General features: G+C 44.1%; 1 protein-coding gene across 1 annotated transcript in view; it reads right to left on the reverse strand.

Annotated features, from left to right (window-relative positions):
- The window catches only part of TCF4 (transcription factor 4), a 30,630-nt gene extending 21,412 nt beyond the window's left edge, over positions 1–9,218 (reverse strand). Inside the window, exons 1-3 of the mRNA XM_056514606.1 lie at positions 9,104–9,218; positions 7,324–7,415; positions 6,026–6,098 (exon numbers count right to left, since the gene is read on the reverse strand). Of these exons, the coding sequence (XP_056370581.1) occupies positions 6,026–6,098; positions 7,324–7,395 (145 nt within the window). The 5' untranslated portion in view covers positions 7,396–7,415; positions 9,104–9,218. The remainder of the gene's footprint in view (positions 1–6,025; positions 6,099–7,323; positions 7,416–9,103) is intronic.
- Between the last annotated feature and the right edge of the window lie 2,223 nt (positions 9,219–11,441).

Below are 11,441 nucleotides of genomic sequence, written 5' to 3' on the forward strand. Positions count from 1 at the left end.
ATGACAAAGCAGAGTGTCACACACGTTACAGTGTCACACACACATGTGACAGTGTCACACACACATGTGACAAGCAGAGTGTCACACACGTTACAGAGTGTCACACACATGTGACAAGCAGAGTGTCACACACATGTTACAGAGTGTCACACACACATGTGACAGGCAGAGTGTCACACACACTGTATGACTCCCTGCCCCCTGACCCCACCTGTCCCCCCCGTCCCCAGCCGTGCCCAGGCAGGAGGGGCCGGTGCCGGGATCGGTGCCGGGATCGGTGCCGGGAGCGGCTGCGTCCTGCCCGGCCCTGCCAGCCCAGCCTGTGCCACAGCTCCAGCCTGCCAGTAACGCCTGAGCAAGGCCTGAGCAAGGCCTGAGTAAATCCTGAGCAAGGCCTGAGCAAAGCCTGAGCAAGGCCTGAGTAAGGCCTGAGTAAAGCAGAGTAAGGCCTGAGCAAAGCCTGAGCAAGGCCTGAGTAAATCCTGAGTAAGGCCCGAGTAAGGCACGGTGCCAACGCCACCAGCCTGGCACACACAACAAGGGCACAGCCGGCGCTGTGCTGAGCCTGGAGCTCACACCGGTACAGCACCAAAATTCACCCAAAATCCACCAAAATTCACCCAAAATCCACCAAAATTCACCCAAAATCAGCCTGTTTGCCATGGAGCTCAACTGACCAGCATCTACATTATATACATTATATACATTATATATCTAATATACCATATATACCTTATATACCATATACACCTTATATATCTGATACACCATCTCACACCGGTACAGCACCAAAATTCACCCAAAATCCACCAAAATTCACCCAAAATCAGCCTGTTTGCCATGGAGCTCAACTGACCAGCATCTACATTATATACATTATATACATTATATATCTAATACACCATATATACCTTATATACCATATACACCTTATATATCTGATACACCATCTCACACCGGTACAGCACCCAAAATTCACCCAAAATCACCCAAAATTCACCCAAAATCAGCCTGTTTGCCATGGAGCTCAACTGCTGAGCATCTACATTATATACATTATATACATTATATATCTAATAAATCATATATACCTTATATACCATATACACCTTATATATCTGATACACCATCTCACACCGGTACAGCACCCAAAATTCACCCAAAATCCACCAAAATTCACCCAAAATTGGCCTGTTTGCCATGGAGCTCAACTGACCAGCATCTACATTATATACATTATATACATTATATATCTAATACACCATATATACCTTATATACCATATACACCTTATATATCTGATACACCATCTCACACCGGTTCAGCACCAAAATTCACCCAAAATCCACCAAAATTCACCCAAAATCAGCCTGTTTGCCATGGAGCTCAACTGCCCAGCATCTACATTATATACATTATATACATTATATACCATATATACCATATATACCCAATATACCATACCCCTCATACACCATACACCTTATATATCTAACACACCATCTCACACCGGTACAGCACCAAAATTCACCCAAAATCCACCAAAATTCACCCAAAATCAGCCCCTTCTCCATAGAGATCAACTGACCAGCATTTACATTATATACATTATATACATTATATTCCTTATATACCTAATACACAATATATATTAAATATACATTTTTCACCAATATACCTCATACACCTTACAAGGAAATAAAAAAAAAATAAATTTCTCTTTCCTAACAGAGTTTGCTAAAAAAAAAAATTAAAATAAATTCCACAACAGCCTTTTAAATTTAATTTATATTTTTTTTAACCATTATTTAAGAATTTGGGAATTCTTGGCCGGGAAGATTTCCCCACAAACAGCTCGGGGAGAGGGAAATTTAGGTGAGGAAATTCATTGCCCAGATTTCTGGAAAACTCCAAAGGGCCCAAATTTTGAGCAAAAATCAGCGAGGGAGGAAATTCAGGCAGGAGTTTTCGCCAGAAATGACAAGAAATTTAATTGTTGCAGCTCACATCCCTGTTTTCCACCGGGATCTCCACTGGCAGATGGCACATCCATTTTTCCACTTATCCACCCCTGGCATGTGGAAAAAAAAATAAAAATAAAAATAAAAATAAAAATAAAAATAAAAATAAAAATAAAAATATTTAAACCCTAAAAATCTGCAGAGCTGCTGGGGATCCCGTCAGGATATCGCAATCCACCCATATTTTATTTTTTTATATTTTTATTTTTTATATTTTTATTTTTTATATTTTTATTTTTTTTTATATTTTTATTTTTTTTTTATATCTGGGATTTGCAGCTACCAGGAGTTTCGAGCTGCAAAGCTTGAGCAGATTTAAAAAAAAAATTAAAAAAATAAAAAATAAAAAAATCCATTTAGAGCTGAAATCAAAACTTGGAGCTTTTAGTGCCCCAAGATTCCAGAGAGATTTCAGAATTAACAGGATAAACTTCCACAACTCCATTCCATCCTGTGCTCTTTAAGTTGGAGATTTGCTGATCTTATTAAAAAAAGAAATAAATTTAAAATAAATTAAAAAAAAATCAAGCAGCTTTTTCACAATATATTTGACCATCCCCAAGCAGGAGTTTAAATTATTTTTTCCTGCATAAGGAAAAATATCCAAATTCTCTTTATTCTGTTTTTTTTTTTTACTCTTTAAATAATGGTGGGGAGATTAAAAAAAAGTTAAATAATTTTATTTTTTTGGTGGAATTCCAGCTGGAAGTCACTCCTGCCTCTGACAAAAATCCAGATGAATTTGGGAGTGGCACGAGCACAAATCCAGCAGGAAGGAGCCAAATTCTACCTCATTTATTTTATTTTATTTTTTTTTTGTTTAACACTCTGTCCCCCAGATCCTCGGGAATAATTTGAATTTCTGCAGAGAATTTCCCTCACCTTCCCAAAAAAAAAAAAAAAAATCCATTTTTTTTATGTTCAAATAATCACAACAACCAAAATCCTGCAGGCCACACACAACTGGACTTAAATAAAAATATAATTTCCTCACCAAACACCCAGAATAATAAAAAATAAGAATTGAAACCGTGCTGGATTTGTGATTCCCTCTATAGAAATTTGTATTCATTTAGGCCAAGCCCTAATCAAACTAATGGCAAAATGAAAAGGATTTAAATCCTTTTAAAGGGACTTTGCTGGATTTGCTCAGGCAAAGATTGGAGATTTTTTTTTATTTTTTTATTTTATTTTTTTTTTCTGGGCAAATGATAAAAATTCTGGTTTTTTCTCCCATTCTGCTGCCACCCACACTCAATTCAGGAGTGGGCAATCCAGACCAGATGCTCCTCAAAGCCTTGAAATAGAAGGAGCAGAAATTGAAAGGAATAAAAAACATAAAAAAACCAAAAAAAAAAAAACCCGAAATATGTCAAATGTGACAGAGCCAAGGGAATTGATTCATCCTCTTCGATTTAAAGGAGGATAAATTTCCCTCCTCACCTCGGAGAAACATGGCAAAAAAATAAAAAATCAAATCGGCGGGGATGAGTCGAACCAGGAATTATCCCGAAATTCCTCTCAGTGTCACTGCCCTGCTTGGGGTGATTTTGGGGTTCAGGCAGAGAATCTGGATTAATTTAATTTTTTTTTTTCCAGAGGGATTTTGAAAGCTCGGCTCGGAATTCCAGGAGGAAAAGCAGAATCTGATTTATCCACCAAAAAAAACATCTCCAGGTGTTCTCCCAAAATTTTCCCGGACTAAAACAAAAAAACCCCAGAATTTATTTATTTATTTTTTTTTTTCCTAACCACAGGGATGGAGAATTCCCAGGATTTTCTCCCGGAATTGCGGCCGCGCCAGAGTTCAGGTGTTTTTGTTGGTTTTTATCTCGTTAAATCGCGATTTAAGCGCTCTTTACCTCCTCGTTCCTAACTTCCAGCAGCTCCTTAAACCCCGAATTCTTTCCGCTCGCGGGACAATGAAACAATTTAATCTCTCCCCACCCTCGCTCCGCTTTCTCCTCCCGATCCGAGGGATGAGATTTTAGGAGGAATTATTAAATTTGCTGCGCGGACCGTGACAAATTGATTTGTCTGGCGCGGCCGCTCCGGAGAAAACAAACAGAGATTTTTTTTTTTTTTTTTTTTTTTTTTTTTAAGATCCTCAGCGCTTCCAAAATTAGGGCAAAAAGTGGGATTGGGAATTACAGCCAGGGTGAAGTTAGACCAGCAAAATCCTCGCGGTTTAAAGAAGTTTGGGAAGAAAAAACAAACCCGGGTGGGTGTTCTGGGAGCCTGAATAGAGGAAAAGGCACAAAGTGAATGTTCGGGTGGAGGATGAGCTGTAAATCCAGATCAAGCTCCAGCCAGAAATTCTGCTCTGGGAATGAAAATTCAATGAGGAAAAGGCACAAAATGAATGTTCGGGTGGGAGCTGAGCTGTAAAATCCAGATCAAGCTCCAAGCAGAAATCCTGGTCTGGGAATGAAAACTCAATGAGGAAAAGGCACAAAATGAATGTTCAGGTGGGACCTGAGCTATAAAACCCAGACCAGGTTCCAAGCAGAAATTCTGGTCTGGGAATCAAAGCTCAATGAAGAAATGGCACAAAATGAATGTTCAGGTGAAGATGATCTCTAAAATCCAGATCAACCTCCAAGCAGAAATTCTGCTCTGGGAATAAAATCTCAGTGAAGAAAAGGCACAAAATGAATGTTCAGGTGGAAGATGATCTCTAAAATCCAGACCAGGTTCCAACCAGAAATTCTGTTATGAAGAAAAGACACAAAGTGAATGTTCAGGTGGAAGATGATCTCTAAAATCCAGACCAAGTTCCAGCCAGAAATTCTGGTCTGGGAATGAAATCTCAGTGAAGAAAAGGCACAAAATGAATGTTCAGGTGGGAGCTGAGCTGTAAAATCCAGACCAAGCTCCAAGGAGAAATTCTGCTATGAAGAAATGGCACAAAATGAATGTTTGGGTGGAAGATGATCTGTAAAATCCAGACCAGGTTCCAGCCAGAAATTCTGCTCTGGGAATAAAATCTCAGTGAAGAAATGGCACAAAATGAATGTTCAGGTGGAAGATGATCTCTAAAATCCAGACCAGGTTCTAACCAGAAATTCTGTTATGATGAAAAGACACAAAATGAATGTTCAGGTGGGAGCTGAGCTCTAAAATCCAGATCAACCTCCAAGCAGAAATTCTGCTCTGGAAATGAAAATTCAATGAAGAAATGGCACAAAATGAATGTTCAGGTGGAGGCTGAGCTGTAAAATCCAGATCAACCTCCAAGCAGAAATCCTGGCCTGGGAATCAAAACTCAGTGATGAATCCTGACTGATAAAATACCGAATAAAGAGAAGAACCGAGCAAAACCTGCTGATTTCAGGCAGGAAACTCTGTGCCAGGAGGGAAATTTCCCAAATCCCCGAGATTTTGGGGATGGGAATCACTGCACCTGCACGGGGAGAAGCAAATGGGCAGTGGGGATTTTTTTTTTTTTTTTTTTTGAGTTGTCAGTGGTGAAACTTGAGTTTGCCCATCACAGCCCAAGGAACAAACCAGCGCTGAAATTTCAGGAGCAGCAAGAGAAAGTCGCTAGAATATTTCAATTTCCCAAAAAAAAAAAAAAAAAAAAAAAAAAAAAAGACTTTTTTTTTTTTTTTTTTTTTTCCCCTGCTGTTTGTTTTATTTCTTGAATTCTGCTTCAATTTTTGGACTGACAGCCAAAGAGAGGAAAAAAAAATAATAATTCTCCAAGGCTCAAATTGTTAAAGGGAAATGATAAATCTGCTGGAAAATCAAAAGAATTTAAAGCAGTGATTAAACAGAACGAAGTCCAGGGGTTTTTAATAAAAAAAAAAAAATCAGAAATACGCGGCGGCAACGCTGTAAAAACCCACCAGGCTGGTGGAAATAATGATAATAATCAGAATAAAAATCATAATTCCGCTGCAATCCCGAGGAATCTGCTGCCCCACAAGAGATTAAAGCCGACAGATAAATAAATCCCAATAAAAAATAAAATAAATAAAATAAAAATAAAATCCGATACGTACTTGAGCCGGTGAAGTGCCCGCTCGCCAGGGAAGTTGGTCCGTTTTTGCCGCTGCTCACGGGAGGTGAAAACATCTGAAATAGATAAAAAGAAACAAAAAAAAAACAAAAAAACAAAGAGGCGTTAATGGGTTTCAAGTTGAATTCCTGCGGAGTTGCTCTTCCCCCCTCCCGGAGCATCAGCCCAGCCCAAACCTGGAACACCCCAAAAAAAAAAAAAAAAAAAAAATAAAAAAAATAAATAAATAACAAAATAAAAATAAAAGTTGGGATGTGGAAAAGGAGGGGGGAGTCTCCACCTTGGTCATCAACGTGGCCACGTCCATTTCCATCCCGCTCCAGGATTTGCCTGGCATGTGGGGAAAACCCAAATAATAATCAAATAATAATAATTAATAATAATAAAATAATAACGGCGGGTGCCACCTGCCCTAAATTCTCATTCCGTCTCTCCCGGCGAGCAATGGGAAGCCGGGCTCGCTCCTCGCCCCCTCCCTCTCTCTCTTCCCTCTCTCTCTCTCTTTATTCCGACCCTAATTGGTTTCTCCCTTCTCCGACGCACCTTCCCTGAGTCAGAGCCTGCGGAAAAAAAAAAAAAAAAAAAAAAAAGGAGAAAAAAAAAAAAATTTCCGAGGGACGAATGGGGAAAGTGCGGCTGGCGGCCAAACTTGGGCAAATCTCGGCTCCCTAAAAAATCCGGAGGGATGGAGGGATGGAGGGATGAGAAAAATTCCTGACATCGCAAAAGGGAGGGGGGAGGGGGAGCCTCCCAAACAAGCCGGGGGGGGGACAAAACAACAACAAAAAAAAATAAAAATAAAAATAAAAAATTCAATTTTGCCTGGCGAAAATCAAAGCCCGGCTCGGCAGGGGAGAACTTTGCGCCGCCGCGGATTTCTCGGCACTTTTCCCAAAAAGCGAAAGAAAAGTCACCGGTTCGGGCTGGAAAATCTCGGCACAATAAAAACTAAAAGTGCGGCGCGGGTGTGATGGAATGGAATGGTCAGGTTGGTTTTTTTTGGGGTTTTTTTGTTTTTTTTTTTTTTTTTGGAGCTCCCATCGCACACACCAAAAATACTCAGTTTGGATTTTTTTTTTTTTTAATAAGCGAAAAAAATAAATATATTTACCGCGCTTCTAGCTGCCGATTAAAAATTACCCAACGTACTTAGAGCACAGTTTGGGGTTGTTTTTTTTGGCTGATTTTTTTTTTTTTTTAAACAGAGCAGCTAGAAGGAATTTTTTTTTTTTTTTTTTTTTTTTTTTCCAGCTGTTGCTAATTTCCAGCGTTGTTTCTTACCGCACTGAAATCCAGTAAATCACTCAGTTCTTTGTCCGTCCCTAAGGCAGCCATTCGCTGTTGGTGATGCATTTTAGCAAAATCACACAAACCTAGAAACATGGAAATAACCGCAATCAGAAATCCCGAGCCTGGCAGGAAACACGGGCGGATTTTTTTGCTTTTTTTTTTTTTTTTTTTTTTTAATGGGTGGTTAAGAAGAAAAAGGGAAAAAAAAAAATAAAAAGCGATATTAAATTTCCAAAGAAACCCGGGAATATCCGCTCCTAAACCCAAATCTGGAGGAGAAAATAAAAATAAAAATAAAAATCGCAGCCTCGCTGGCGGAGCATCGTTTATGCAACAGGAGGTTCAGCGAGGAATGAATGAGGAGCCCGGAGAAGGAACCACAACTTTTTTTTTTTTTTTTCCCCTTTTCTCCTTCTTCCACTCAGAGTAGGGATGGGAGGAAGAAACGGCAAAAGAGCGAGGATTTAAAAAATAAATAAATAAAAATTAAAATTAAAAAAAGGCACGGAGAGATGCGGAGTGCGAGTTCCGGGATGGGGGAGGGGGTGGGGGGGACAATTAACTCCGATTTTTAATTTGCTGGGATGAGGCCTGTGCGAGGCAGAGCCCGGGGGGAGGGGAGAACCGAGCAGCGCAAAAAAAAAAAAAGGGGAAAAAAAGAGAAAAAAAAAAAAGAAAAAAAAAAAGGAGCGCAGCGCTCCGAACCCGCGCACTTTCCGCAGGAATTCCGCTTTTGTACCGGGCCAAAGGAACAATTTTTTAATTTTTTTTTCCCGTTTGGATTGCCCATTCCCTCCTCCTTTTTTTATTATTATTTTTTGGGGTATTTTTATTATTTTTTTTAATTTAAAATCTCGCTTTGTTTCCGTGCCTTTGCTGGCTCAACCTCATTTTTTTTCGCCGCGAAGTTTGCCGAGCAAACCCCCCCCGCCAGTTTTTTTTGGTTTTTTTTTGGGGACGCTGCTTTCCCCCCTTTTTTTCCCTCATTTTCCCCCTCCTCTCTCTGCCACTTTTTATTCCGGATTTTTTTTTTTTTTGACACCGCTCAAAGTTTATTTTCCGGTAGGAAATAAATCAGCGAGTCCCCGCGTCCGCACCTTGGTGTATCTCCCACACGTGTAGTCACATCCCATCAATGTATATACAATGTATAGATTTACACTTTTTTTTTTTTTTTGTTTTGTTTTTAAATAACGCAGCGGGATCGACAGTTTCAATAAAAAAAAAAAAAAGAAAAAAAGAAAAAAAAAAACACAGACAAGTTAGTCTAACAGCAAATCGGAAACTTTACCTTAAATGGCCACAAATATGTTCACAATATTCCAAAGGGGAAAAAAAAAAAAAAAAAAAAAGGAATAAAAAATGAAAAGAGAGGAATCTTCTGCCAAAGTGCTTTATTGTCTCACACGTGTGTGACCCTCCAAAACCACCAAAAAGTGGAAAGTGTCAGTCCTGCTCCCGGTTGCTCCACAGCGTTACAGGCACGCTACACCTGGCTTTGTTGGGATTTGGGGGGGTCCGGCCACCGACCATTTAAAAAAAAAAATTAGATTTAAAAAAAAAAAAAAGTCGAAATCCCAAACCATAAAAAAAATTAATAAAAAAAAAAAAAATAAAAAAAGAAGGTCCGACAACTTTTGCCCTATTGTTTTTACAGACACATGGTGACGCGGCTCTCGGGGACTTAACCCCCCTCTTCCTTCCCCCCCCAAAAACAAAAAAACCCAAAAAACCCCAAAATTTTGGAAAAAAAACAAGGCAGGCGACTAACTTGGTGCGAGTTTAGAGCAGCGGCCGCCGCCCGCTCCGGCTCAGCAGCGCGGCCTCCCCCGGCTCGGCGCGGCCGATCGCATCCCGCCCGGGCAGCCGCATCGCCCGCCGCGCACATCCGGGCCCCGCCGCGCCTTATGAGCGCACAATGACGGGAGGAGGAGGAGGAGAGGGAGGGAGGGAGGAGGGAGGGAGGAGTGGTGGGGCCCGCAAGATGGAGGGGCCCCGCTGCCCCTGGCTGCGCGCTCCCGCGGAGAGGAGCGTGATCCGAGCGCGTTCACGTGTGATCCGAGCGCGTTCATGTGTGATCCCAGCGCGTTCCCGTGTGATCCGAGCGCGTTCATGTGTGATCCGAGCGCGCTCCCGCGGGAGAGGAGCGCGTTCCCGTGTGATCCCAGCGCGTTCCCGTGTGATCCCAGCGCGTTCATGTGTGATCCGAGCGCGTTCATGTGTGATCCGAGCGCGTTCCCGCGGGTCTCAGCACAGCCTGAGCACAACCAGAGACAGGTTCAGCATCCCCAGAACACCCGTCACAGGTCTGAGCACACCCGGACAGGTTCAACACCCACAGCACACCCGGGACAGGTTCAACACCCTCAGCACACCCGGGACAGGTTCAACACCCTGAGCACACCCAGACGGGTTCAACACCCTGAGCACACCAGGACAGGTTCCAACACCCTGAGCACACCGGGACAGGTTCCAACACCCTGAGCACACCAGGACAGGTTCAACACCCTCAGCACACCAGGACAGGTTCCAACACCCTCAGCACCCTGAGCACACCGGGACAGGTTCAACACCCTGAGCACACCGGGACAGGTTCCAACACCCTGAGCACACCCAGACAGGTTCAACACCCTGAGCACACCGGGACAGGTTCAACACCCTCAGCACACCCAGACAGGTTCAACACCCTGAGCACACCCGGACAGGTTCAACACCCTGAGCACACCGGGACAGGTTCCAACACCCTCAGCACACCCGGGACAGGTTCAACACCCTGAGCACACCGGGACAGGTTCCAACACCCTCAGCACACCAGACAGGTTCAACACCCTGAGCACACCCAGACAGGTTCAACACCCTGAGCACACCGGGACAGGTTCAACACCCTGAGCACACCAGGACAGGTTCAACACCCTGAGCACACCGGGACAGGTTCATCACCCTGAGCACACCAGGACAGGTTCAACACCCTGAGCACACCCGGGACAGGTTCAACACCCTCAGCACACCGGGACAGGTTCCAACACCCTCAGTACACCGGGACAGGTTCAACACCCTGAGCACACCGGGACAGGTTCCATCACCCTGAGCACACCGGGACAGGTTCAACACCCTCAGCACACCCGGGACAGGTCCATCACCCTGAGCACACCGGGACAGGTTCAACACCCTGAGCACACCGGGACAGGTTCAACACCCTCAGAACACCGGGACAGGTTCCATCACCCTGAGCACACCGGGACAGGTTCAACACCCTGAGCACACTGGGACAGGTTCAACACCCTCAGCACACCGGGACAGGTTCAACACCCTCAGCACACCCGGGACAGGTTCAACACCCTGAGCACACCGGGACAGGTTCAACACCCTGAGCACACCCGGGACAGGTTCATCACCCTGAGCACACCGGGACAGGTTCAACACCCTCAGCACACCCGGGACAGGTTCAACACCCTCAGCACACCGGGACAGGTTCAACACCCTCAGCACACCCGGGACAGGTTCAACACCCTCAGCACACCGGGACAGGTTCAACACCCTCAGCACACCCGGACAGGTTCAACACCCTGAACACACCCAGAGAGGTTCAACACCCTGAGCACACCGGGACAGGTTCAACACCCTGAGCACACCGGGACAGGTTCAACACCCTGAGCACACTGGGACAGGTTCAACACCCTGAGCACACCAGGACAGGTTCAACACCCTGAGCACACCAGGACAGGTTCAACACCCTCAGCACACCGGGACAGGTTCAACACCCTGAGCACACCGGGACAGGTTCCAACACCCTGAGCACACCAGGACAGGTTCAACACCCTGAGCACACCGGGACAGGTTCAACACCCTGAGCACACCCGGGACAGGTTCAACACCCTCAGCACACCCAGACAGGTTCAACACCCTGAGCACACCCGGACAGGTTCAACACCCTGAGCACACCGGGACAGGTTCAACACCCTCAGCACACCCGGGACAGGTTCAACACCCTGAGCACACCGGGACAGGTTCAACACCCTGAGCACACCTGGACAGGTTCCATCACCCTGAGCACACCTGGACAGGTTCCATCACCCTCAGCACACCGGGACAGGTTCAACACCCTGAGC

This window comes from Oenanthe melanoleuca, chromosome Z (genome assembly GCF_029582105.1).
Source record: "Oenanthe melanoleuca isolate GR-GAL-2019-014 chromosome Z, OMel1.0, whole genome shotgun sequence".
Classification (NCBI taxonomy): domain Eukaryota; kingdom Metazoa; phylum Chordata; class Aves; order Passeriformes; family Muscicapidae; genus Oenanthe; species Oenanthe melanoleuca.